Genomic DNA, 27547 nt, shown 5'->3' with positions numbered 1-27547 from the left:
CTGAAAAGAGAGACTGAAAGGGACGGGTGTTGTGGAGCAGCCGATTAAGCCACCACTTGCTATGCCCGCAGCCCAAATCAGAGTATCAGGTTGCGTCCTGGCTGCTCTGCCTTCCAATCCAGCTCCCTGCTAATGCACCTGGGCAGGCAGCAGAGGGGGGCCCGAGTGCGTGGGCTCCTACCACCCATGTGGGAGACCCAGATGGAGCTCTGGGCTCCTGGCTTCAGCTTGGCCCAGCCCCAGCTGGTGTGGGCATTTGGGGAGTGAACCAGTAGATGGAAGACTGATTTCTCTCTCTCTCTCCCCTTCCCACTCCATTATTCTGACTTTCAAGTAAATAAATAACTAAATATTTTTAAAAAAAGTATAAAGAAGGGCCAGCGCCACAGCTCAATAGGCTAATCCTCCGCCTGGGGCGCCGGCACACCGGGTTCTAGTCCCGGTCGGGGCGCCAGATTCTGTCCCGGTTGCTCCTCTTCCAGTCCAGCTGTCTGCTATGGCTCAGGAGTGCAGTGGAGGATGGCCCAAGTCCTTGGGCCCTGCACCCATATGGGAGACCAGGAGGAAGTACCTAGCTCCTGGTTTCGGATCACCGCAGTGCGCCAGCCGCAGCGGCCATTGGGGGGTGAACCAACGGTAAAGGAAGACCTTTCTCCCTGTCTCTCTCTCACTGTCCACTCTGCCTGTAAAAAAAAAAAAAATTATAAAGAGGAAGAAACCTTTTAGTTACTGAGGTTGAATAGATAATACCTAGGAGCGGCTGGCACCGCTGCTCACTTGGCTAATCCTCCGCCTGTGGCGCCAGCACCCCGGGTTCTAGTCCTGGTCGGGGCACCGGATTCTGTCCCGGTTGCTCCTCTTCCAGGCCAGCTCTCTGCTGTGGCCCGGGAGGGCAATGGAGGATGGCTCAGGTCCTTGGGCCCTGCACCCGCATGGGAGACCAGGAGGAAGCACCTGGCTCCTGGCTTCAGATCAGCACGGTGCGCTGGCAGTTACAGCCATTAGGGGGGTGAACCAATGGAAAGGAAGACCTTTCTCTCTGTCTCTGTCTCTCTTTCTCTCTCTCACTGTCTAACTCTGCCTGTCAAAAAACAAAACAAAACAAAAACAAAAAACAAAAAAACCTAGGAGCTTCCCTGCAGCCAAGGCAAAAGGGAAATACATGGTGTGAGAACGCAGCCTGAGCCCCTAGGCCTGATGACCCTGGGCGCAGGCCGTCAGGCGGAAGGCTGCTGGAATGCTGATTGCACCTGGGGACATTCCAAACTGCTAAGACCATGCATTGCAGGAGACTTTCTACACGCCTCCCACCCCTCTCATCAGGGTCCATGTGGGCTCTGCACCTCCTCCAAAAAGCAGCTCAAGAAGGGAGTCTGCCTGCCATCAAAGGGAATGAGGCTCGTCTCAACACCCCCCCATGCCCCGTCCGGGCAGGCTCAGCCCCACCCCCATTCTGCCTCCCTTAACGTGAAGTCTTCTTCAGTCCTCAGGCGTTCCTGCTGCTTCGCTACTCCAGCCTCGCCTACTCTCTCAGCTCTGCTCGGCTTTCTGCTGGAGCAGTGAGTCTCCCACCCATGGAGGTGTCCCCCCCCTCCGGGGCCAGGGGACCCCTGGGAGGACAAGCAAGGGCTGGAATAGAGAACTTTGAGGGTCTGTGACTTTGTGCCTGGGTGACTGGCGCACAGCCTTGCTCTCCCCTGCAACTCCAACTCCTGGGTGGGCGTCCGTGGAGCTCAAATTCCGGGACACAACTTACAGACTGCCTTCCCTGAATAGTGACGCTGTCCCACTCAGCGTCAGCTTCTTACCATAGAGAGGGGTGGGGGCGGGCGCTGGGTACCGCGCTTAACACGCCCACATCCCGGATCGGAGCGCCTACTTTGATTCTTGGTTGCTCCGTGCTTCCGACCCCGCTCACTGCTAATGCATCTGCTGCCTGAGAGGTAGCAGATGAGGGCCCAAGTACTTAGGTTCCTGCCACCCAGGCGGGAGACCCGGATGGAGTTCCTGGCTCATGACTTCAGGCTGGCCCAGCCCTGGCTATTGCAGGCATTTAGGGAGTGAACTAGTGGATGGCAGATCTGTGTGTATGTGTGTGTCTGTGTTGGTGTGCCTCTGTCTCTGCCTCTTAAATGAAATAAATTAAACAAAAATAAAGGTTGAGTCAGTCTCAGCCCCCTGTTGTATTGGAAATATTAGTTCCTTCCTCAAATTAAGAAAGAAATCTGGGGAAAAAAAAAACCTGAAGCACCTATCCAACTCTTTAAAATTTTTCTAAGTTTTTTAAAAATATTTATTTATTTACTTGAGAGGCAGAATTACAGTTAGAGGGAGAGAGGTCTTCCATCTGCTGGTTCACTCCCCAAAATGGCCACAATGGCCAGAGCTGGGCCAATCCAAAGCCAGGAGCCAGGAGCTTTTTCTGCGTCTCCCTTGCTGGTGCAGGGGCCCATGCACATGGGCCATCTTATACTGCATTCCCAGGCCATCAGTAGGAAGCTGGATCAGAAGTAGAGCAGCTGGGACTCAAACAAGCACCCATATGGGATGCTGGCCCTGCAGGCGGTGGCTTTACCCACTATGCCACAGCACCGCACCGCCTCTTACCCAACTCTTTTGAGAGTGTTGAAGCAGATTTCAGAAGCAGGTGTTGTGGCACAGCAGGTAAAGCCCTACTTGGGATACCCACATCGGAGTGCCTGGTTGGGCCCTGGCTACTCTGCTTCCAATCCAACTAATGCAGCCGGGGAGACAGTAGATGATGGCCCAGTACCTGGCCCCTGCCACATATGCGGGAGTCCCAGACTGAATTTGAGACTCTGGCTTCAGACTGACCCAGCCCTGACTGTTGTGGGCATTTGGGGAGTGAACCGGTGGTTGGAAGGTCTCTTTCTCTCCCTCTCTCTATTGCTTTGCCTTTCAAATAAATAAAAAGTCAAGCAAGCAAGCAAGCAGATTTCATGCATAATCTTTTTTTTTTTTTGACAGGCAGAGTGGACAGTGAGAGAGAGAGACAGAGAGAAAGGTCTTCCTTTTGCCGTTGGTTCACCCTCCAATGGCCGCCGTGGCCGGCGTGCTGCGGCTGGCGCATCGCGCTGATCTGAAGCCAGGAGCCAGGTGCTTCTCCTGGTCTGCCATGCGGGTGCAGGGCCCAAGGACTTGGGCCATCCTCCACTGCACTCCCGGGCCATAGCAGAGAGCTGGACTGGAAGAGGGGCAACTGGGACCGGGGCTAGAACCCAGGGTGCCGGCGCCGCAGGCGGAGGATTAGCCTATTGAGCCACGGCGCCAGCCTGCATAATCTTTTTTAAAAAAAGATTTATTTGAAAGGTGGAGTTACAGAGGGACAGAGGGAGAGAGAGAGAGAGAGAGGTCCATCTGCTGGTTCACTCCCCAAATGGCTGCAACAGCCAGAGCTGCACTGATCCACAGCCAGGAGCTAGGAGTCAGGAGCTTCTCCCAGGTCTTCCACATAGGTGCAGGGGCCCAAGGACTTGGACCATCTTCTGCTACTTTCCCAAGCATATTAGCAGAGAGCTGGATCAGAAGTGGAGCAGCCGGGACTCAAACTGGCACCCATATGGGATGCTGGCCCTGCAGGCGGCGGCTTTACCCACTATGCCACAGTGCCGGCCCCTCATGCATAATCTTAATAAAACTTCCTAGAAGTCCCTCCCAGCTGTCAGGAAAGAAAAGACAGAGCATGAAGCCACAGCCAGACCAGGCTTCTTCAGAATAAAGCCTGGGAGGGGCTCACTCCCAGGTGAATGCCTGGCAGAGTTGTCAGCACACACACAGCAGAGAGACCCCTCCCTTACAGACTAGTGGTTTACATAGTACAAAGTGGCGGGAAGGGGCTGGTGGTGGTGGTGGTGGGGGGTCTGAGCTGAAGCTGGGCCCCGGGATAGAGGGAGAGCCTGGGCTCCTTCCAAAGGTCCTGCGAGACCACCATGTGAGCTGGGAGGGGTTTGGACTGAGACTGAGGCTGGACTCTGGGGCTGGGGGGAGAGAGCCTGGGAGCAGTGGGGGAGCTCAGGCTGATGGCTGGACTCCTCAGATAGTGCAGTGTCCAGCAGCCCAGGCAGGGCGGGGCTGGCCAAGGCGGGGCGAGGCCGTATTAGCAGGGCAGAGAAACAGGAACCTGCCTGTTACGGAGGTGAGAGGTCAGCCTGGACCCCAGGCTGTTCGTCCTTGCTCCATCACCGGCCGCTTCCTCTCCCTCTCGAACCTTCCTGGCTCTGTCCCTCTCTTGCTCTTTCTCAGTTCCTAAGTCCACTTCTGCTTCCATCAAACTCCTCTCGAAGCTCAGCCTGTGTTGGCTTTTACCTCTTTCACTCCCTGTTCCGGCCCATTACCCAGATCAAAGCCCCAGCTGCAGCCGCCTCAGCTACCAAGGAAGATAACAGCACTTCTCATCTCACACAACAGACACGCCCCTGTCAGCACCGCGAAATGCAGAGTCCCAGTGAGGAGGGGGCAGCCCTAAACCTCTGAGCGTCGCCCACCCACATCCTGGGCCCACCCCCTCCCTCCCTCGTGTGTTCTAAGAAACCCACCCGAAGGAGCCGTCGTGCAAAGGATTTTATTTGCAGCAAATAAAGAGCGGACAGCGGGTGACTTCCAGAGCCAGGCCTCCCTGAGCAAGGGAGATGGGTGCTTTCATTCTAGGGGGAACCGAATGTGTAAGAGGGGAACTTCTCCTCAGCACAGGTGGGCATGGTTCCGAGACCATGTAGGCTTGGCTCAGAGACTGGTGTCTACACAGGCTGCATGGTATGGTCCCAGAGCTTAAACTCCTCCTGGGTAGAGCTCTTAGAGCTTAGTATTTTTTTAAAAAAGATTTATTCATTTATTTGAAAGTAAAAGTTACACAGAAAGAAAAGGAGAGGCGGAGAGGGAGAGAAAGAGAGAGAGAGAGCGAGGCCTTCCATCTGCTGCTTTACTCTCCAAATGACTGTAACGGCCAGAGCTGAGCTGATCCAAAGCCAGGAGCCAGAAGCTTCTTCCGGGTCTTCCACATGGGTGCAGGGACCCAAGGACTTGGGCCATCTTCTACTGCTTTTCCAGGCCATAGCAGAGAACTGAATCGGAAGTGGAGCAGCTGGGACTCAAACTGGCGCCCATATGGGATGCCGGCACTGCAGGCGACGGCTTAACCCGCTGTGCCACAGCGCTGCCCCCAGAGCTTAGTATTAACATGAACCAAAGGGTGATGTGTGAATACTTTTTAAAAATTTTGTTTATTTTAAAGGCAGAGTGAGACACACACACACACACACAGATCTTCTATCAACTGTTTCACTCCCCAAATGGCTGCAGCATCTGGGGCTGGGCCAGACTGAAGCCAGGAGCCCGCGGAGCGGCACAATCGCACCCCTGTGTTGTTTATTTTATATTGAGAATTCATTACATTTGACATGGGAAGAAGAAGATTTAAATTTAAAAACTTTTTTCATTTGCTATGAAAGTCAAAGGCAGACCACTCCTGCCTCCCAGGTGTACACTAGCAGAAGGCTGGGTCTGAAGCCGGAGTAGCTGGGACTGGAACCCTCCTGTGAGGGAGGCTTAGCCACAGGTTCAAACACCCACAGCAAGACTTTATTTGTTTCAAAATGAAGTAAGGAAATGGGGGGGAGGAGGCAGGAAAGGGCAGAGGGAGGGCTCCCACCGGACCAGGTGGGCGTGCTAAACACAGCCCCTTGGGCTTGTATTCAAATCATGTGAAGTGCCCAGTGTGCGGCCCAGACCTGCTAAACAGCAGCCATAGTTGGGCTTAAAGGACTTCCTACCCCTACAGAAACTCCCTGCCCCATTGAATGAGGGTAGTCGGTGGCCCAAGGAGATGCTAGAGTGGGCAGCTAGCAGGTGGGATGGGGGTGCCCACTCTCAGGGCAGCTGCCCAGGACGGGGGCTGGGGCTCCTGCCTCTCCGTGGGGCTCGGGTGAGTCAGCCTAATTGGGTCCAACAAGCCGCCCAGTGCTGTCTTCCCAGGGCCCCTCCCCTCCTCTCCTGAGGCTGCTCTGTTCCCACCCAGTCTGGTCGTCCCCCCAGGGCTCCTAGGCTGAGGGTTCAGCCCAGTGATAGGAGACAAAGCAAGAATGAGTGCCCATGAGTTGTCGGCATGCCTGTGGGCTGCCCACACTGCCCAGCCTCTGTCTGACCTGGCGCGGGTGGTAGGATTGTGTGGGCACCTACTGTGTACCAGACATGACAGAACATCTATGCCAGACAGGACGGTAAGAGAGGCAGAGCCGAGGATGCCCGGTGCCAATAACAGCAGCTGCCACGAATTGCAAGGTGAGCCTCTCTACAATCCCGGGAGATTCCTTCTGAATCCTGGTGGGTCCTGAGCTGGGTGGCTGGAACCACACCAGCACTGGCATGCCAGGCACCCCGAGGCTCCCTGCAGTCTGGCCGGACCGCGGGGACTGGCTGAGCAATCAACAAGGTCTCTGGGAGAGGCTAGGAGGCTGCAGGCGAGTGAAGTCTCCATTTCTGTTGGAGTTACTGAGAGTCGGATGCAAATCTGGGGCTGATGGCAGCTGTTTTGTCATCATGAGACAGCCCGCCCAAAACCAGAGCAGCAGAGAGCGACACAGTCTTGAGAGATGGAGAGAATGATCTTGAATACTGGTGACATCATCTGAGCCTCTCACGGAATCAGCTGTGCCCAAAGCTGTGGCTGTCCCTGCTATGTAGAGTGACATTGGGTGGGGGGGCTCCTTCGTTTGGCTTCCAGTTACTGTAAGGTGGGTTTTCTGGCACTTTGAGCCCTGATGCTCTGGCCAGGCGGTCCCTGTGCCCAGAGGCTTCAGTCCTTGGAGGACGGGCCCCTACACATCCACCCAGTCTCTAAGACTCCCAGGAAGCTCTTGGGAGCAGGGGGTGTCTCTGGGGATGCTTAGTGGGAGGCTGGAGACAGAGCTGGCAGCGAACTTCCTCACTTGCTTTTCCTTGAGCAGCACAGGACCCAGGCTGCCTCTCCCGGGGCAGTGGGTGGTGTCCAGGCACCCCTCCAGCCAGAGGCCTTGGCTCCAGGCCAGGGCTGCCACCAGCCCCGAGTGGCTTCCAGCAGGCTTCCCCCATCCCCACCAAGGTCTTCCTTGCCATAGTCTTCCTCACTTTGTCCATGCTGTTACTACTCCAATACGGAACCCAGGTCCTGCCTAGCTAATAGAACCTTCCAGAACACCCATGTGTGCGTGAATAAAATGTGGTCGCATTACCTGACCTTTCATTTTTATTGTTGGAACTTCTTGTTGGCATCTAACAGAGACAGAAGAGCACACAGACTCCAAGGCGACTGCTCTGTGAGTTTGATTCCTGTCTGCTCTGATCCAGCTCCCTGCTAATGTGAGTCCTGGGAGGCAGCAGGTGACGGCTCAAGTCCTTAGGTCCCTGCCGCCCGTGTGCGAGGCCTTTGTGGAGTTCCTGGCTCCTGGCTTTGGCTTGGCCCAGCCCTGGATGTTGCAGGCATTTGGGGAGTGAACCAGTGGATGAAAAATCTCCATCTCCCTTTATTATTTATTTATTTATTTGAGAGGTAGAGTTATAGAGAGAGAGGGAGAGACAGAGAGAAAGGTCTTCCATCCACTGGGTCACTCCTCAAATGGCTGCAACAGCCAGAGCTGAGCTAATCCAAAGCCAGGATCCAGGAGCTTCTTCCAGGTTTCCCACACGGGTACAGGGGCTCAAGGGCCCAAGCATTTGAGCCATCCTCCACTGCTTTCCCAGGCCACAGCAGAGAGCTGGGTTGGAAGAGGAGCAGCCAGGACTAGAACCGGTGCCCAAATGGGATGCCGGCACTGTAGGTGGAGGTTTAGGCTACTGTGCCACAGCGAGGACCCCAGATGTTCACCTCTCTCTCTCTTTTTCTCTATTTTCCTTGCCTATCAAATAAGATGAAAATAGATACACACACGATTTCTAGGGAGGAGAGGAGAATCCCAACGTCCCATCGGCAGCAGACAGGTGGGATCACTGGGCTCCATCTTCAAGCCTCCCCAGATCTGACAGTGTCCCCCTGGGCAGGAGGCTCGCTTCTCAGGAGGATGCCTGGGGAATCTGAGGCCAGGCCAGGGTCTGGTGACCTGGTGACCCCTTCCCATGTCTCCCCCGGCGCTGAGGAACTGCAGGTGCTGCTGAACACAGGCTTCCGTCCCCGGCCTCCTCCCTGCCCTCGGTTCCCACACTGGCCGGGAGCAGATGGTCTCCTTTGGAATCTGGCTCCGGCTCCAGACTTCCTCCTGCCACGCCTGAGTTCACTCTGGGCCAGCAGCTGGCCAGGGGCACTGCCAGCCACTCCGCGGAGGTTCTCGCTCCCTGACTCCATTTGCATCTCCAGCCAAGTCAAGCCTCCCTCCCCAGTGGGCAGCTGGTGGGCAGGGCCCAGGACTTCCTTCAAACCCACATCCTGGTCCTGCTGGGAGATCTAGGCTCATCCTTTACCTGCTACGCTCTCCACAGCTCAGCACGACACAAGTATCAACAATCACAAAGTCACACACACACACACACACACACACTGTTTTCTCTCTCTCTTGAAACCTGGGCCACGAAGTTGTACTAAGTCACAGCACATCCCTGTCCTGTGTGTGCAACGCACACCCAGAACACAAGGGCGTCTTCCTTTGTGTATACAACAGGGATGCAAAGTCTCTCTCCACCACACCATCGTGCAGGCACACGACACACACCAACGACACTCAGACGCACACATCCCACAAATGCTCGCACGCAGGTTCCGAGGGCTTCCTCTTTCTCTGGTGCGCACACAGGTCCCTGTGGAGGCAGCGCCTCTCCTGCACAGCCACCACAGCCACCGCCTCTCAGCTCTGCTTCCCTCTGCCTCCTCCCCTCCTCCTAGCCTGCCCACACAGTAGCAATCCCCAGATCCACTCACCCTGCACACACAGGACCACTCTCCTTCTCTGGGTCCTCTCCTCTCCCACGTCTCACTCACACTCACACACACACACACACACACAGGATAAACACACCCATACACATACATCCCCACCCCAAACACACAGATACATGCACGTAGACACATGCACACACACACGCCCATAAGCACACACAGCCACACGCAGCAATACAATGCACACCCGGCGAACACACGCACACACAGTGCACACACGGGGCCCATACATGACCCACACACAGCACACACACAGAGCACACTGATGCTTGCAGGCGCCAGGCGGGAGACAAAGGTCACCCAGCACCCTGCGCCCGCACTGGACACAGCTGAACCTTCCCGCGGCTCACCCTGCCCCCAAGGCTGGTCTCAGCGTGGCCGGGATCCCGCAGCCTGAAGCCCAGACGGGCCCGCCCTCGCCGCCGCCCCGGGTCTCCGCGCAGCCGGGTCCGAGAGCATCCGGCGCACCGAGGGTTAAGAAACTCGCGGGGCGGGATTGGCTGCACCGCCCCGGCCCGCGCCCACGCGCCCCGCCATTGGCCCCGTGAGGGCCCCGCCTCCCGGGATGGGGCCCCGAGCCGCTTGCCCGCCTGCGGGGAGCCGAGCGCGCCGCCGGGGCCGGGCAGCCGCGCATTCCTAGCAGCGCGGTGGGAGCCGGAGCCGGAGCCGGAGCCGGAGCCGGAGCCGGAGCCGGGAGCGGGAGCCGGAGCCGGAGTGGGAGCCGGAGCCCGAGCCCGAGCCGGAGCCGGAGCCGGGAGTGGGATCCGCGGGCTGGAGCGGGCCGGAACGGGGCGAGCTATGGTGAGTGCCGCTCAGCCTCCAGGTCCTGGGAGCAGCGCCGCGGATGGCACCCGGGGCGGCCCGGCCCGCGGGGGGCTGGGCGCCGGCTCTCTGCAGGCGCGAGTCGGGGGGCGTCCGGCTGGGCTCGGCTCGGCGGCCGCGTTGCCCCTGATTCCGTGGGGAGGCGGCTGGCGGGGGCCGGCTGTGGAGAGCTCAGGGTGGTCGCTTCGGCTTGGCGACACTTGGTGCGGTCTGATTTGGGGTATCCGGAAGTCCCCGGACCTGGCCTGGCTTGGACACCCTGGGCTGCAGGGCTGGGTCGTGTTCGCGCGGGCGGCAGTTCCGAGGTGTCTGGATCCACCCGAACCTGGGCGCCCCTGGACGCTGAGGTAGATCTGAGGCTGGACGAGGTGCGTCGTGGGTGGCAGGGCGCGTTTGGAGTGCTTTGGCACTGGCACTGGCACCACCACTGCTGCTGGCATAGTGGAGGTGGCCGCTGTCCGAAGACCAGGGGACATTTGGGGGCCCTGCACCCGTAGAGCCCATCTCCCCAACATCTCCTTGCAATGAGTCCTCACACTGGGATGGGCAGAGGTATCAGGGAAAAGGGGGAGTTGTCCAGGGGAGGAATCTCACGGGGGTCTCTACAGGACAGAAATTGTTAGCTCCAGGCTGGGCCGTTGGAGGGCTGTTTGGGGGAGGGAGGGCTCTGGCGCCAGAGCCCAGGGCCTGGTTGCTGCCTCTCCATCCCTGGGTGGAGGCGGCCTCCTTCTCTGTGGCTTCTTTTCCCATGGACAGGCCCCTCTGGGTCTCTCTCCCAGTCCTGGTCAGTGTCCTGTGAAATGGGTACAAATCATGTAGGGCCTGAGGGCATGTGTCAGTGACTTCTGTGATGCCCGGATGGGGACTGGGTGGGACTCCCCCCCCAGGCCAACCCTTGCTGTGCCTGGGACGACTTCCTTTCCAGCCCCATTCCCCACAAATACCTAACCCCCCTCCCCCACCTTTAAAAATTTGTATTTGGAAGGCATAGTGACAGAGATCTTCCACCTGCTGTTTTACTTCCCAAATATCTGCAACAGCTAGGGCTGGCCCAGGCCAAAGCCGGAAAGCCAGGAACTCCATCCAGGTCTCCCATGCGGGTAGCAGTGGCCCAAGGACTTGAACCATCATCTGCTGCCTTCCCAGACACATTCGTTAGCCGGGAGCTGGATTGGAAGTGGAGCAGCTGGGACTCGAACTGCCAGTCTGAAATGGGATGCTGGCATCACCAGCAGCAGCTTAATCTGCCGTTCCACTTTGTCCTGTCTTCTTACCCGGCTGGTCCCTTCCACCCTCGGGTACCACACTGGCCTCTCCAGAGTCCAGCGCTGTACTGCATCAGAGGCTGCTTAGAGACCATCTTGGACCGCACCCATCCCCTGGGTTAGGACTCGCCCCTGCTCGGATGGTTTGGGTGGCAAGCCATGTGCTACCTGTTATGCAGGGGCGAGGTGAGAGGGTTAGGCTTTGTGGTTATGTCCTCCACGCTGCCTCTCAGCCCAGCCCGGTCCAAGTCACTCAGAAAGAAGACTTTTCCCTTCTTGCCTTTGGGGACACTTTTCAGAGCCTGCCAGCCTGAGGGGTCTCCCAGCCCATTGGGAAGACCCCAGGCTTTGGATCAGATGATTGGGTTTGAGTCCCGGCTCCTCCAGTCCCACGCAGGACGTCTGGCCCTGTGGCCCTGTCACTCTGAGCTCCAGGTTCCTCTTCTGTGAGATGGGACGTTAGCGCTCACCCTCCCAAGGGATGGTTAGCGCCCTCCTGAGGTGCCCCCGTGAGTGGGCGCTGTGAGAGCAGCTGCTGCCTTTCTTTCGCAGCCTTGAGCTCTGGGTGGGAAGTTCTCCCTGGCGTCTGACCTGTTTGCTGGTCTGGAAGAAGGATTAAAGTCGGCCCTGTTGGTGGGGGAAAGACAGCACAGTGGTGCTTCCAGGACAGTTCGCAGCTCAGCAGAGATGTGCTGAGTACTTGCTCTGTGCCAAACCCTATGCAAAGGAGGAGGAAGAGCCGTGAAAACACTGTGCTTCCTGTGGTCTGTCCTCCACCCAGGCCCAGCTGGGTAGCCTGTCTAGCAGAGCTGTCTTGCCACACAAGGCTGCCGTCCTGGCCGGAGAGATGCGACCTGAGTGACAGAAGACCCAAGGTGTGAGGGCACAGGAAAGGCCACCGCGAGGCTGGAGGAGGAGAAAGTGGGCGTGCTAGAGTGGTGGCAGGGCCAAGCACGAGGGCATGAGGCGGGCTGGGGTGGCGTCCCCACCGTCCTTGCTGACGCACTTGAGCGGGTGGGGTGGAGGCTGACGGTAGGCCTCTTCGGCCCCTGTCACTCTGGTTTGCTCTAAACACTGGGCCCCGGACCAGTGTCCCCCTGAGCTGGGGTGACCCAGGACTGCCAGTGCTTGTTCCCTGGATCCCCTGCTCTGTGGGTGTTAAACAAACTCAGTGACCCCACCCCTCCAGTGTCCCTCCCCGCCCCAAGGGTGCTCCTTTGCAGAGTGTGGGCTGCTTCCTGTTGTCCCGCTGAGGCTCCCTGCTGGGCCCCCAGCTCCCTGCACAGGTCTCTCCCCCCTGGCAGAGCCTCAGGCTGCTCTTTAAGCCCTGGGTGGAACCCTTACCCCAGCTTATGTCTCCTGCTTGTGCTTGTCCTCCGACCACCCAGCAGCAGGCACAGAGCGGGGTGTGCGCGCACGCACGCGGGGTGGGGGGTGGCCAGGAGTCAGAGCAAGAGAGAGCCTGAGCAGGTGCCAACCTCCCAGAGGGCTGGAACATGAGCCAGGCACACGGGCCGGGGTGATCTGCCATAGTAGTGCCTTGAGATTGTTCCTTCACATTTCCAAGCTGGGGGCTGAGTTTAGGCTGGAGTGGGGGTTGGGAATGACCTTGACTGTGCAGCGTTGGAATCCCGTGTGACCTTGGGTCATCCATCCATGCCCCTTTCCTGCCCAGTGGGGCAGATTTGCTCCTTGGGATAGCAGAGGGGGCAGTGGATGCAGAAACTGTTAAGAGTGAGGGCACAGTTCTTGTTGGAGGGTGGGAGGGGAGCCACAGGCCCCAGAGCCACTCCCTGGGGTTCCCAGAACACACCCTCCCCCTGGGCACCAGCGCTGTGCTGGTAACTGGGTTACTCACGTTTCCTTGCATTGCTGCAGTTGTGGATAAACAAAGATATTGTTATTTTTTGTTAAAGAGTAAATACATCATTTCCCAGACAGAAACTGTAGAGACGGGTGGTGTGAGGAGAGCAACAGGATCTGAATGTTTCGGGCGTCACTTGGGACCGGACCAGCTTGCCCAGTGTCCATGTCTATGTGAGTTAGGAACCACCAGCAAATGTTTACAACTCTGCTCTTCAGCTCGATTTTTTTCTCTCTCTATTTCTAAATGATCGAGAGGTTTTTAAAAATTATTTATATATTTTATTTGAAAGGCAAAAAGGGAGAGAAAGAGAGAGATCGTACCTGCAACAACCAGTGCTGGGCGAGGCTGATGCCAGGAGCCAGAAACTCCGTCTGGATCTCCCATGTGGGTGGCAGGGGCCCGTCTGGATCTCCCATGTGGGTGGCAGGGGCCCGTCTGGATCTCCCATGTGGGTGGCAGGGGCCCGGGTACCTGGACCATCCCCTGCTGCCTTCCAGGTGCATCAGGAGGAAGCTGGATTGGAAGCAGAGTAGCCGGGATTCCAGCTGATAATGGCATGTGGGTGTCCCAAGCGTGGGCTTATCCCACCGTGCCACAACACCTGTCCTGGTTATTTTTCTTTAGTTGACTAAGGGAGCACCCCTGCCATGGTTAAAGTGCGCCATTCATTCACCCAACAGTCTGCCTGGCAGAGCACGAGGGGCTGGGCTGTGGGCAGTGTGAACCCGACCCACAGGCCTCGCTTCCGACAGCAGGTGCAGAGCAGAAATTACAAGCACCATTACTGTTGCCCTGGAGACAGCAGGGCTGCCGGAGCAGAGGGGAACTGGGCTGGGGATCACAAGAGATTCCCTGAGGATACAATATTCAAGCTGTGGCCTAAACAGAGGCGCTGGGAAGAGCATTTGGGCCCCTGCAGGATCACGGGACGTGGTGCCTTCAGGAACGGGCTCCTCTGGACAGTAGGGGCGGCTGCTAGGGAGGTGGCCGAGGACTCGTGCACTTGGGTGAAGGAGTTGGGCTTCGTTCTAAAGGCAACGGGGAGCCACTCAGGAGTTTAGAGTGAGGGGAGTGACCTGGTCAGGTTTGCATTTTGAGATGATGAAGGGTAGGGGGAGAGCCGCTGCAGGCAGGGGACCCGTTAGGGTAGCACCAGGAAAGACCCTGCCTCACACCCCCATGCCCTCCTCCTCCCAGGCAAATAACCAGCCAGGCTGCTGGCTTCCAGGGCCTTGGATCTAATAGAGCAGGAAGGAAAAGTGGCGAGTACCAGCCTGGGATGCCATGCCTGTCATCATGGCCAGGGCCAAAAGAGGTGGCAATGCCTAGCGGAGGGCTAGACATGAGGAAGGGCTCAGCCGTCCTCGCAGAGTTACAGCAGGGGTGGGGACACCGAGCTTAATGGACGGGCGGCTCCCGCTGCGCCCACTGCCAGGACGATGCTGGGTGGCCAGCGCCTGGCTCCTGCCCTTTCTCTGGTGGCTGTGCTGTCCACAGGCCGTCTCGCCCCACTGGTCATTTAAGGATTGGTACCTCTTCCACACGGGCTCCTGGGGTTTGGGAGGGGGCCTAGACAGAGGAGCGCATTTCTAGAACAGTCAGGGCTTGAGAGGGAGTTGGGCCTGCCTGCTCGAGCCTCCGGTCGCCGCAGAGGACTTGCATGAAAAGGGCCTGAGCCGCCACCTAGGTCCAAGGGGCTACGCGAGCAGCCGCTGTGTCCCCGGCACTCACAGGTTCGCTCTGACGCCAGGGAGTGGGGCATCCCTGCTTTCGAGCTGTGAAAGCCAAGACTTAGGTCACCTAGGAATTAGGGACTGGACCTGGGCGGGCCTCCTGATTCCTCAAGATTCTGGCCTATTCCCAAGCTGCCACTCAATGTAGGAGACAGTTGGCCTTCCTGGGAGAGCCCCCTGCCCGCCCTGCCCCGTGGCAGGAGCCGCAGGCCTCGGGAGCATGCTGGGGCTGGCCATTCACCTCTCACCTTTGTGCTGTGCTCTGTGGTTAGCGGAGCCTTGCCCCCGACGTCACGGACTGCTAGCGTATCCCCTGCCCGTCGGGGCAGAGCTAGGACTGGAGCCCAGGCTGGGTGCCCCCCAGACCACGCCCCCATCTCCCTGGCTCCCCTCTGTGCCTGAGTACTGCCCAGGGGCCCCTAGCTGCGGACGTCCCAGGCTTTCTGACCCAGGCTGCTATTAGCAGGGCGAGCAAGAGCACCCCTGGCCCAGAAGTCACTTTCCCCACATCCTCCTCGCCCAGCCTCCACCTCCCAGCTTCCTTCCACTGGCTCCCTGGCCTCCGAGGCTGGGCGGGAGCCAGGAGGAGTCGGGTTGCAGTGTAAACACAGCCCTGTCAATATTTACCTCTGCCTGGAACCTGAGCCTCCTCCCTCCCCGTCCAGGTGCACGTGGCCTGCCTGGCCTGTAATTGAAAGCAAGGCCAAGGGTAGAGACCTGGCTTCCAGCCAAGCTCTGCCACTAACAGTTCAAGGGGCCTCTCCCTTTCTGGGCCTCAGTCTTCCCATCTGTAACATAGGACAGATGACCCCAAGTGTTTGAGCCGTGGCCTGTAGGACGGCCAGCAAGGCTCCTGGTCGTGCGGGCCTGGCTTGACCTCTCAGGGCCACCCCCTCCTTGCTGCCTCTGTGGAATGGGATCCTAATGGTCTCTGGTGGCGGCTGGGCAGTGACAATGAATGGGATGATGCTCACCGCACTCAGCATAACAATAGCATACAGTGTGTGTGTGTGTGTGTGTGTACACGCATGCGCGCACAGGGTGGGGTCGGGGGACCTGTTGTTCTCAATAAGTGCTTTATGAGCCTCGGGATCCTGGCCCCGCGTGGGTTACATCACTCGGGAACTGGAGCCAAGGGTGGGGCCTCTGTGCTCCCGCCCTCCTGGCACTCGGGCCACAGCTGGGCTGGGGAGCCCAGGGATTAAGAAGGCCCATTGGCCAAGCCCGCTCTCCCAGCTGCCCGGCTTTGGAGTCCCTTCTTCCTGGGCAGAGGTCCAAGCCCGTGCTGACCTCAGATGTGTGGCCATGAGAGGGGTGAGGGAGGGCGCGAGGGGAGGAAGGACGCATTTCCTAGGCAGCTCTGTCACAGAAGCCCAGTCCAGCACACACAGGAGCTGCCCCTCCAGCCCTGGGGGCGGGGACAGGCAGCTTCCAGGGGAGGGGTCCAAGCAGGCAGTGTGGGACGGGAGAGGCGACCCCCAGGCAGTGGGCACGGCTCGGGTTTGGGGCTGGCTCCGTGGCGCTGTGCTGTCGCTTCGGAAGGTAGTCACCTCTTTGTTTTCCTCTGCCTACGGAGCTCCTAGGGCCCATTTCATACAGATAGGACGATTCTGTTTGCGAAGAACCCAGCCCGGCGCTGGCACGTGCGAGGCTCCATGGCTGCGAGCGGCTGTGGGTGTGGGGACCATTGGGACTATGCCACAGAGGCCAGGCATTGCCCTGAGGCTGGAGGCTGTGCAGCTGGTCTCACAGGGGATGGGTCGCACAGGTGAGGGGTCGCACAGGGGAGGGATGTACATCTTCTACAGCTCCGTGTTTGCAAATGTGCATTCCTGTGTCCCCCCCCCCCTTCCTCAGTGGCCCTGCAGGAGGCCATAGCTGAAGTGCCTTCTGTGCCTGCAGTGTGGCCTGGCTTTGACCTTGATCTGCATGATCCCGAGGCATACACTCTGTTGGGTCAGGTTTCCTTCAGCTTCCGCCTGTTTGTTGTCTTTAAGCTTTTAATTTATTATTTATTTTAATTTTATTTGTAAGGCAGCAAGCAAGAGGGGGAGAGAGAGGGCTTTCATCCACTGGTTCACTCTCCAAATGCCTACCTGGGACTGGGCCAGGCCTAAATCAGAAACCTGGAACTCGCTCTGGGTCTCCCACGTGGATGGTAGGAATCTGTCTACTCGAGCCGTCACCTGCTGCCTCCCAGGGTGCAAGTTACCAGGAAGCAGAGCGGGGACTCAAACTGAGCACTGCTATACGGAATGCAGGCCCCCCAAGGGGCATCTTAACCGCGGTGCCAAACACTCACTCCTGTTGCTTTTTAAAAAACATTTAACTGGGCCGGCGCCGCGGCTCAGTAGGCTAATCCTCCGCCTTGCGGCGCCGGCACACCGGGTTCTAGTCCCGGTCGGGGCACCGATCCTGTCCCGGTTGCCCCTCTTCCAGGCCAGCTCTCTGCTGTGGCCAGGGAGTGCAGTGGAGGATGGCCCAAGTGCTTGGGCCCTGCACCCCATGGGAGACCAGGATAAACCCCTGGCTCCTGCCATCGGATCAGCGCGGTGCGCCGGCCGCAGCGCGCTACCGCGGCGGCCATTGGAGGGTGAACCAACGGCAAAAGGAAGACCTTTCTCTCTGTCTCTCTCTCTCTCACTGTCCACTCTGCCTGTCAAAAAAAAAAAAAAAAAAAAAAAACATTTAACTGACCCTTGAAAATCATACAGGTTTATGAGGCACCAGGTGATGTTTTAAGTACTGAGCATTCTTGAGGTCTGATGTGTTGTCACCTGTGCCAGTGTCTGCTCTGTTTCCAGCTGAGTCCTGCTGTGTTGGGTGGATGCACAGGCCGTTGTCAGTGTGTGACGCCGGGTGGCTCCCGGTGTGGGACTGCTCTTTGCAGACTAAGCACTCACTGCTCTCAGGAACATCTTAGCAGTGTGCAAGCTGGCTCTGAGGGTCACTGTTACATGGGTTTTCTTATATATTATATATTTATTTATATGTATTATATATATACTTATTTATTTGAAAGGCAGAGAGAGAGAGAGATTGAATCTGTTTTCCACTGGTTCTCTGATGCCCCCAGTCTCCAGGGCTGGGCCGGGCCAAAGTCAGAAGCCTGGAACTTTATGTGGGTCTCTCACGTGGGTGGCAGGAACCCAGCACCTGAGCTGTCATCTGCTGCCTTCCAGGCACGTTAGCAGGGAGCCGGACTGGCAGTGCAGAGTAGCTGGGACTTGAACCCCGTGTGCGCTCTGCGGAATTCAGGGCCTCAGCCCAATGCACTCCAGCACCTGCCCTAGGCACTCCCTGCCCTCTGGGTGCTGCGTGTTCAGGGTGTGCCATTGACCTCTGCCCTCGGAGAGTGTGTTTTGAAAGAAGAAGGGAATGAGGCTGGCGCTGCAGCTCACTAGGCTAATCCTCCACCTGCGGCGCCAGCACACTGGGTTCTAGTCCTGGTTGGGGTGCTGGATTCTGTCGCGGTTGCTGCTCTTCCAGTCCAGCTCTGCTGTGGCCCGGGAGGACAGTGGAGGATGGCCCAAGTGCTTGGGCCCTGCGCCCACATGGGAGACCAACCTGGCTCCTGGCATAGCGGCCATTGGGGGGTGAACCAATGGAAGGAAGACCTTTCTCTCTCTCACTATCTAACTCTGCCTGTCAAAAAAAAAAGAAGGAGGGAATGTGCATCCTTCCTCAGCCCTAATGCCTCAGGCCTGCTCAGCTGCGTGGCCCCTCCCCCTGGGGACTGGCAGCTCAGAGCTGGCATCCCACCCAGACCCTGGGCTTCACCCGGTGCTGCCCAGGGCAGGGCAGGGGTCCCGGGCCCGGAGTCCCTGGGTCACAAGGGTCTACAAGGGATCGGCTGGCTGACCTTAAGCAAGTCCCTTCCTGCCTGTCACTCCCTTTCCCTTTCTGCAGAACGCAGGGTGTGTTGCGGGCTCCCGGCTCTCTGGGACCCCACTATGGGCACCGTTTGCTCCCGTGGCCTGAGCTCCTCTACTTCCATGTTGTCCTGCCTTCCAGAGCTCTGCGGGAAGACTGCTGGTGGGAGTGGGGAGGCTCCTCAGCCCTGCTCCCCTCCCTCCCTGCCTCATGGTGCACCAGACCTCCCGGGGTGAGACCCCCACCCCAGCCATGGGAGCCCTACCCAGCAGGTCTGGCAGAGGCAGCCTTGGCACCATGATCCTGCCCTTCCCTGGCTCTGTGTCTTGCAGCCGTTCACCGCCACTCTGGGTGCACCTGCAGCCTCATCCGCAGGGGTCGTGGGGCCCAGGAAAGGCCTCCCTCGTGTGCAGACAGAGAGGTGAGGCAGCCAGACCCTGCCCTCGAGGAGCCACATTCTAGGGAAGGAAGCCAGAGATGAAGCCAGCAACCCAAGCCACCGACCCGAAGGATCTCCCCAGAGAGAAGAGAAAATGGGGCGATGGTGGCAGGGGGCAGGAGGCTGCTCCAGGTGGGTGGCCGGAGGAGAGCCAACGACGGAGCAGAGTCCTGGAGCTTGAGGAGGGGCCAGCTGGGCACAGCCGTGGCAGAGTGGAGTTCCCAGCAGACAGAATAGCCAGTGCAAAGGGCCCGAGGCAGAAATAAGCAACTTGGCAAGTTGGGGGGGCAGGAAGGCCGATGTGGCTGGGCAGGACAGCCAGGGGAAAGGGGTGGGAAGGGGGCATAGGGACCGGAGGAAGTTGGCGTTTCATTGTGAAAATGATGGGAAGGGGCCAGTGCCCGCATCCTATATGGGTGTTGATTCTAGCCCCAGCTGCTCCACTTCCAATCCATCTCTCTGCTATGGCCTGGGAAAGCAGTAGAAGATGGCTCAAGTCCTTGGGCCCCTGCACCTGAGTGGGGACCTGAAAGAAGCTCCTGGCTTCTGGCTTCGGATTGGTGCAGCTCTGGCCGTTGCAGCCAATTGGGGAGTGAACCAGTGGATGGAAGACTTCTCTCTGCCTCTGCTTCTCCTTCTCTCTCTGTGTAACTCTGAACTTCAAACAAACAAATAAATAAATAAATCTTTAAAAAAAAAGAGAAAAAAAAGTGATGGGAAGCCTCTGGAAGGCTCCTCAGAGGTGGCGCCCTGTGGTTTGCATTGGGGAAGGCCCTGGTGGCTGTGTGGGGTGTGGGCTGTAGGGGGCAGGAGTGAGGCAGGGAAGCCAGTGCCAGGTGAGAGGTGAGAGGGGCTCAGTGTTCACCCGTGCTGGGGGCCAGGAGGTTTCTCCAGGGTCTGCTTGAGGGGATGGGGAGACGTCGACATGTGTCCCTGATGCTTGGAGGTGCCCCTGGCCCAGGATAGGGTGGGCGGGGCAGACCTGTCCATCAAACCCCACCTGGACTCTGCTTCCCAGGGTGAGCCAGGGGCTCTCTCAAAGCCACCACGGTTCTATCACCCCAGCCCTGTGAGCGGTGGGGCAGAGGAAGTGATGGTGCAAGGGGGTGCCCAGCCCTCTGCCCTCTGGGTTGCTGTACCCACGCTGGCCTGGAGGAAATTCTCTGTGGCTTTGTGGCTCCAGGCTGTGCTGAGCTGGCCTCAGCAGAAGGTGGCCGCAGGAAGGTGACCTCATCATCTCTTGCCCAAGTATCCTTGGTGTGGTTACTCGCTTCCCACTGGGTTCCGGTGTGGTGGGCAGGGGGAAGGAGGGCACGAGGGGTCACAGTGTGTGAGTGGGAATAGGACAGTGTTGTCATCTGGACCAACGTCCTCATGGGGAGCCAAAGGCTCAGAAAGGGAAACGGACTGGCCTGAGGCCACACAGCAAGCTTGGCCCTGACCTGTGGACTCTGAATCTAGTGCTCTTTCTGCTTAATAAGTGGATCTTAGGGGCTGGCATTGTGGTGTAGTGGGTACAGCTGCTGCTTACGTACCAGCATCCTGTCTGAGCACTGGTTCAAGTCCCGGCTGCTCCACTTCCCATCCAGCTCCCTGCTAATGAGCCTGGAAAAGCAGCAGCTAGTTATTGCCCAAATGCTGGGGCCCCTGCACCCACGCGGGAGACCTGGATGAAGCTCCTGGCTCCTGGCTTTGGCCTGGCCCAGCCCTGGCCACTGCAGCGTTTGAGGAGTGAAGCAGCAGATAGAAGGTCTCTGTTTCTCTCTCTCTCTGTAACTCTGCTTTCAAATAATTTTTTTAAGTGTTTTTTTTTTTTTTAAGATTGATTGATTGATTTGAAAGGCAGAGTTACAGAGAGGTAGAGACGGAGAGAGAGGTCTTCCATCTGCTGGTTTACTCCCCAAATGGCTACAATGGCCTGGGCTGGGCCAGGGAGAAGCCAGGAGCCAGGAGCTTCTTCCAGGTCTCCCATGTGGGTGCAGGGGTCCAAGCACTTGAGCCATCTTTCTCTGCCCTACCAGGTGCATTAGGAGGGAGCTGCAGCAGAAGTGGAGCAGGCAGGACTTGAACCAATGCCAATAAGGGATGCTGGCATTGCAGGCGGCAGCTTAACTTGCTACACCACGATGCTGGCCCCAAAGATGTGGTTCTGAGAGCCAGACAGATGTAGTTTCTGGTCCCAGCTCTGCCACTTGGCCCTAGCTAGGTGATCTTTGATGAGTGAGCATTTCTGAGCCTCAGTTTTCCACTCTGTGAAATGGGTGATGATAACACCTTTCCCATAACCACCTTGGAAAAAGCGGCTGGTAACTGGTGTCACGTCGTGGAGCTCTTGGGTCAGTGCACAGAGCAGACCCTTGGTAGGCGGCTGTGGCTCCTGCTCTTGTGGTTCTGCCACTGGGAGCCTCGTGAGAGCTGGGAAGCGTGGTCCGTGTGGGCCCTCACTCACAGGGTTTCCAGCTCTGAGGAGCACGGGTGGGCAGGGGAGGTGAAGAAGTTGCTGGCGTTGGCTGTCTCGCTGTGACTCATTCACTGTACTTCCCCGTTAGGGTCGAGACACTTTTCACTTGGGGCCTTGATCACATCAGCACCCCAGCACCCAGGCCCACACACACGGCCCAGGCTGGCTTGCAGCCGTGCGTCTTCCTGAATTGGGGAGCAGGACACTAAATGTATGCCCAGGGCAAAACCCAGGGCTCCCCGCCTTCCGCATCAGATCCCTACCATACACCTGCAGTGCTTGTCCCCTGCCGTGTGGCCTAGCGGCTAAGAGCAGGGCCCTAGGACTGACTTGAGCTTGAACCCCGGATGCACCTTGAACTCCTTGGTTGTAGAGGACCTCCTAGCAGGTGAGTTTTCCTCTCCAAGGCTTGGGCTCCCCATCTGTGAAGCGAGGCCAGCCCCCTCCCTCCAGGGGGTCCCAGATGTTAAGCCTGGAAAGGTCGTCTCAGAGAGCAGGTGCAGTGCGCGCTCCGTGCTGTGGGGAGGAATGGGTGGCACCGATGACAAGCACTGATGACGGCACTCATGACATGGTGCACGTCTCAAACCCTTTAGGCCTGATCCGCCTTTCCAAAGCTGCTCTTGGTACCTGTGGCCATCCCTCTGCCCTTGCCCCGCCGTCCTGGGTCCCTGCCTCCCCACCCCCCGCTGCCTCTGCCCTGGACTGCCCTCCCTTGAGGCCACCTGGGGCTGAAGTTTCTGCTCTGTCTCATCTCCCTGCGCTGACACAGATCAGGGGCCCCAGCTCTGGCCCAGGCCAGCTCGGTTTCAATCCCAGCTCTGCCGTGTCCTTGAGCAGCCTCTGTGTCTGCATAAATAAAGTGGGTAGAGTGCTAGTGCCAGACTGTCGCAGGTGGCTTGAATAAGCCACGTGATTCTTGAGGGGCCAGGATTGGTGCCTGCCATACGGTAAGTGCCTCATAACGTTGGCTGATTTATTGCTGGACAGAATTCTGCTGGAGCAGAGCCCGGCCTCTTTCTCTCTGCATTCCCGGCACCTGGCAAGGCTGGGGCTGCAAGGGACTTGGGCTGCCTGGGGATTTGCACCATGGGCAATGGAGAGCTGCTTTCCCGGTGAAACAGGCCCCCAGAATCCCTTCTCGGGCCCTTGGTCCAAGCCATGCTCCAAGCCTGTCTGGCACAGAGACAGACGACTGTGCCCGGGGTGGCACAGTGACAGATGACCATGCCCCAAGTGGGGAGTTGGGTGGGAGAAGGCGTGGAGGGACCAGTGCAGTCCATGGAGGAACTTAGGGAAAAATGGACCTGATACTAAATTTCAAAAACATTTTGTTAACGGCTTAGGTGTTTAGCCTAGCAGTTAAGATGCCCATGTCCCATAGCAGAGTGCCTGTGGTCAAGTGCTGGCTCTGGCTCCTGACTCCAGCTTCCCAGTGCAGACCCTGGGAGGCTGCAGTGAGAGGTCCAGTAGTTGGGCTCCTGCCACACATGTGGGAGACTTGATTTTGTTCCCAGCTCCTGGCTGCTCAGCCCCAACCATCGGGGACACTTGGGGAGTAAGCCAGCAGGTAGGAGCTCTGTCTGTCTATCTCTCTGTCACTCTGCTTCTCAAGTCAATGAATTGATTTTTTAAAAATGGCCTTGAGATTCTCTGGATGGCCTGGGGCTGGGCAAGTTGCTGCCTAGAAGGCTTTTTGGGATTGCTGCCACTTCACTGTTCCCGGGGGGAATGATACAACTTTTGTTCTTTGTTTCCTGTAGTGCTTGTCCATCTTAGCGGTAATTTAGTAATAATGGTGTTTATTGAGCGTTCGCTATGTGCCAGGGACATTGCTAAATATTTTGTTATAAATTCACTTAATCCTCGCATCACCCCTGTGAGTTATTTAGTACGATGATCCCTGTTATACAGATGAGGAAACTGAAGAACAGTCAGCAAGCAGCAGAGACGGCTTGGAACCCTGGGCAGTTTGGCTGCCAGCGCCAAGTTCTTCCCCACAGGGGCTGTGGCGCTTCCTCTACAGCTGACTCCCGCCCCCCGGTTCTGTGAGCAGGTGCGATCAAGGCCTCTGAGCGCCTCTCCTTCCCCGGGAACCCTGTGCAGCCGGCAAAGGGTAGAAGCAAGCCAGTGGGGTCTTCCTGGGTAGCCGCCTTCAGCTCCAGCACCAGATGAGCAGGTGCAGGCCTTCAGGAAGGGGCGTCTGGAAGCGGACACCCTGGGAAACAAGGAGCTGACCGAGGGGCAGGAACAGGGGTTGGACGGGAGGCAGAGGGGCGAGGGAGTTGGAGGTCCAGGTGGACCAAGGCTTGCTTGTTACAGGAAGCTGGGCTGGAGAAATTCCCTTAGTGCAAACAGGTACCAGAGGCTGGGTGGAGGATCGGCAGAAGCCATTTATCAACGTTCGATGGGCCCGGTGGAATCATCTCCAAGACTGGGCCTCCGATCCGGGTCCCTTTCAGTATTTATAGGGCAGCAGCATCGCGCATTACCAGCTGCGGCATTGGTGGGCTTCAGTTGCAGCCTGCTGGACTCAGGACCACCCTTGAGGAACTTGGGACCATGCTTATGGGGAACTTGAGCCAGGAGGAGGGTGGCAGGGGGAGGGTGTGCTGGGGGGGAGGGGGTTTGCAGAGAACTGAGATCAGAACACCTACCCGGACGTGTCTACACCTATGGCGAACAGAGATCTGGGTGACTGCCCAGACTTGCCAATACCTATGGGGAAGTGGAACGGGGTTAAGGTAAACAGAGATTAGGACATGTGCCCTCTTCAGGGGTCTTCTCTCTCTCTTGTCTCTGGTCTAACTTCCTCTTCATGCTAAGGACATCTGGATGCACCCTCCTGGAAGCACCCAGGCCTGTGGGAGAGTAGACAGGCCAGCAGGTGAACCTCTGAGTCGTGTTTGATGAGTGTGTGGGCGGGGGGCCTTTGACAACCCAGAGGGATATGCACCACTAAACTGGCCCAGAGAGGGGCTGCTGGACTTGGGTCTTGAAGTAGGGGTAGGAGTTTGCCAGCCAGGCAGAGCCCGGAGGGGTGGAATCAGAATGTGGGCGTGGGGAGTTGCAGTGCAGTGGGTTTAGCGGTCACTTGGGACACCCACGTCCTGGGACACCCACGTCCCTGTCAGTGTCCTGGTTCCACTCCTGGCTCCGCTTCTGGCCAGCTTCCTGCTAGCGTGGCGGCAGCAGACGATGGCTCAAGTGCTTGGGCCTCTGCCACCTGTGTGAGAGACCCGGGTTGTGTTCCAAACTCCTGGCTTCGGCCTGGTCTGGCCCTGGCTGTTGTGGGCATGTGGGGAGTGAACCATCAAATGAAGGATCTCTCTGTGTCTGTCTGTCTCTGCCTTGCAAAGAAAAATAAAAGAAAAATGAATGAATTAATACATTAGAGCATTTTACAACAAAGAACTTAACCCTGGGCAGTCTGGCCCTGGAGTCTCTGCTGTCTCCTCCGTGTGTACTTGGCTCTGCTGCCCCTGCCAAAGCTGGCCTTGGGACGTGGGGCTGTCTGGGCCCTGGTCACTCAGTGGGAGCTCTAGACAGCTCTCCTGCCTCTTTCCCATTGAGCTGTTGCTTCTGTCAGTCACAGACTCCACTTCGTCGGACCCCTTCTCCAAGGGTGTTTGGCGGTTGGCCAGCCTTGCAGGTAGGGTGTCGGCCTCTCTGGATGGCCGGGGCTCGTGGTGTCTGAAGACGCGTGGATTTCACTGCAGCCGCCCTTGTGCCAGGCGAGGGGAGACAGTGAAGCCTCTCCTGTTGGTTTTCCCATGGTCTCCCTCCACCCCCAGCACTTGGAACGTGCTTTGCATTAAGCACCTGCTTGGGTCATTCCAATAGCCCCTGCAGGGAGGGGTGTTTGTGGCCATTTTCAACATGCTGGAGGGACTCCCACAGGCTGAGCCAGCTGTCACGCAGCTCAGCAAGAAAGTGCAGGGACTGGAATTTGCACCTCGATCTGTTTCACTCCGGGATCTGTGCCGTTAGCAAGAATGCCACCCCAGGTTCTGGTAGGACAGGCACCTCCCTGGTGCCAAAGGCTCTCACCTCATCTCTCTGCTTGTCACGGGGACAGCCAGGAGTCGCAGGGTAGCGGTACCAAACCTGAGGCCACAGCAATTGCACTGTTTTGTTCTTTTTTTTTTTTTAAGATTTATTTATTAATTTGAAAGTCAGAGTTATACAGAGAGAGAAGGAGAGGCAGAGAGACTTCCATCTCTGGTCACTCCCCAGATGGCCACAATGGTTAGGGCTGGGCCAGGCCAAAGCTAGGAACCAGGAGCTTCTTCTGGTCTCCCATGGGTGTACAGAGGTCCAAGGACTTGGGCCATCTTCTACTTCTTCCCCAGGACATAGCAGAGAGCTGGATCGGAATGGAGCAGCCAGGACTAGAACCAGCACCCATATGGGATGCCAGCACTGCAGGTGGCAGCTTTACCCGCTACACCACAGCACCAGCCCCTGCGCTTCATATATATATATATATATATGTTTATATATATATACATATATATATATGTTTATATATATATATATATATATATATATATTGAGTATTTGAAAGTCAGAGTTAGAGAGAGAGAGAGGGAGACACAGACAGAGATCTTACATCCACTGGTTCACTCCCCGAAATGGCCACAATGGTTAGGGCTGGGCCAGACTGAAGCTAGGAGCCAGGAGCTTCTTCCCTGTCTCCCATGTGGATACAGGGGCCCAAGCAATTGAGTTATGTTCTGCTGCTAATCCAGAGAGCTGGATTAGAAGAGGAACAGCTGGGACAACACTCGGTGCCTATATGGGATGCTGGTGTCACAGGCAGTGGCTATACCTGCTATGCCACAAGGCCAGCCCCAATTGCACGGGTTGTAGGAGCATCAGGGGTGTTGGTTACAACCCCAGAGTTCATTGCTTTCATCCCAGAGATTGGGACCCAGGAAGTCTGAAGTCGGATCTAGGAGCCTGTGTTCCCAGCAGGCTCCCTGATTCTGACGCTGGTGGCCCACAGAGCGTGCTTCAGAAATCCTGCTTTGGTCCATGTGGTTCTGGGCCCAGCGCTGTCCAGGGCAGTTTGCTTTGTTTCTTCAGCCAGCGGAAACGTCGCCTGCTGGGAGGAACTGGTGCAGAGGGGGGCAGGGGTCTCGAGAGACTTTCACTGCCGTGATGAAGACCTCGCGGCCAAGTCTACAGCAGTAGTTCCGTCTTCACATCCAGTGGGTGAGACGCCCAGGGAGCTCAGGCAACTGGCCAAGAGCCAAACAGCTCATAGTGGCAGAACCGGGGTCAGATCCCGGAGCCAGAGACGCTGGGGGCTGCAGCTGGCAGGGCTTGGTGATGGCTTGGATTGGGCAGGGGGTCCAGCCTATTTCTTTGACAGGGAGAGCACAGAGCCCAGAAAGGTTGCGTGGGCTGTGGGTGTCACGGCGCCAAGCAGCAGTGCCCAGAGGCTGCATGGAGCCCGGTGCCCCAGGCCCTCCCCCAGAACCCCGATCTGGGGCCCAGGTGCCTGCAACTGCTTGTGCAGTCCAGCTCCCAGGCCTTCCGGCAGCTGCGCCCCCACTGTCCAAGCCCCTTGCCCCCTGCCCCACAGTGCCCAGTATGTGGCTGCTTCAAGGGAAAGTCTGGCTTTGATGTGGCCAGAGAGGGGAGGGAGGCACTGTGACCTCCAGATTCCTTCCCTGTGACCTCTGACTCTACAGAGCCCAAGGCCCTGGGGACCCCGCCTCTCCCTGGCTTTGACCGAGTTTTGTGGAAGTGGGGGTCAGGGCTGCAGTCTGTACACACACAGCCCCCCATAGGGTGGGGATGGGGGGCTTCCCAAGAATCTAAGGAGGTGCCCCCACCATGGGGAGAAAGACCCAGGGTCCGAGCTGGGGCCCCTGCCAAGCTGGGCCTCCCTGCCCCAGGGGGACTCCAGGTCCTGCCGCCCCCCAAGCAGACTGCAGGCTGCTGTTGGAAGATTGCTTTCTGCTCCCCCGCTGGCCTCTGTTTGGGACGAGGACATATGAAAGGCTCAGGTCAACCAGTGCTCAGCTCTGCCGGCCTCTCCACCTCCCTCCCTCCCGGCCTCTCTCACGCATGCCTCCTAGGGCGCTCACTCCTGCGTATCACCCCCATTTTCCTAAGGATTCGGGTCTTTGCTTGGGGCTCAGGCCCTAGTCCTGGGA

At 57.8% G+C, this 27547-nt stretch overlaps 1 protein-coding gene across 1 annotated transcript in view; it reads left to right on the top strand.

The window, feature by feature from the left end:
• Nucleotides 1-9634: 9634 nt before the first annotated feature.
• ECE1 (endothelin converting enzyme 1) overlaps nucleotides 9635-27547 on the top strand; it is a 108579-nt gene continuing 90666 nt past the window's right edge. Inside the window, exon 1 of the mRNA XM_062190580.1 lies at nucleotides 9635-9721. Within this exon, the coding sequence (XP_062046564.1) occupies nucleotides 9719-9721 (3 nt within the window). The 5' untranslated portion in view covers nucleotides 9635-9718. The remainder of the gene's footprint in view (nucleotides 9722-27547) is intronic.

This window comes from Lepus europaeus, chromosome 5, assembly GCF_033115175.1.
Source record: "Lepus europaeus isolate LE1 chromosome 5, mLepTim1.pri, whole genome shotgun sequence".
NCBI lineage: Eukaryota > Metazoa > Chordata > Mammalia > Lagomorpha > Leporidae > Lepus > Lepus europaeus.
The sequence above is the reverse complement of the archived record's forward strand: the minus strand, read 5'-3'. Positions and strand labels throughout refer to the sequence as shown.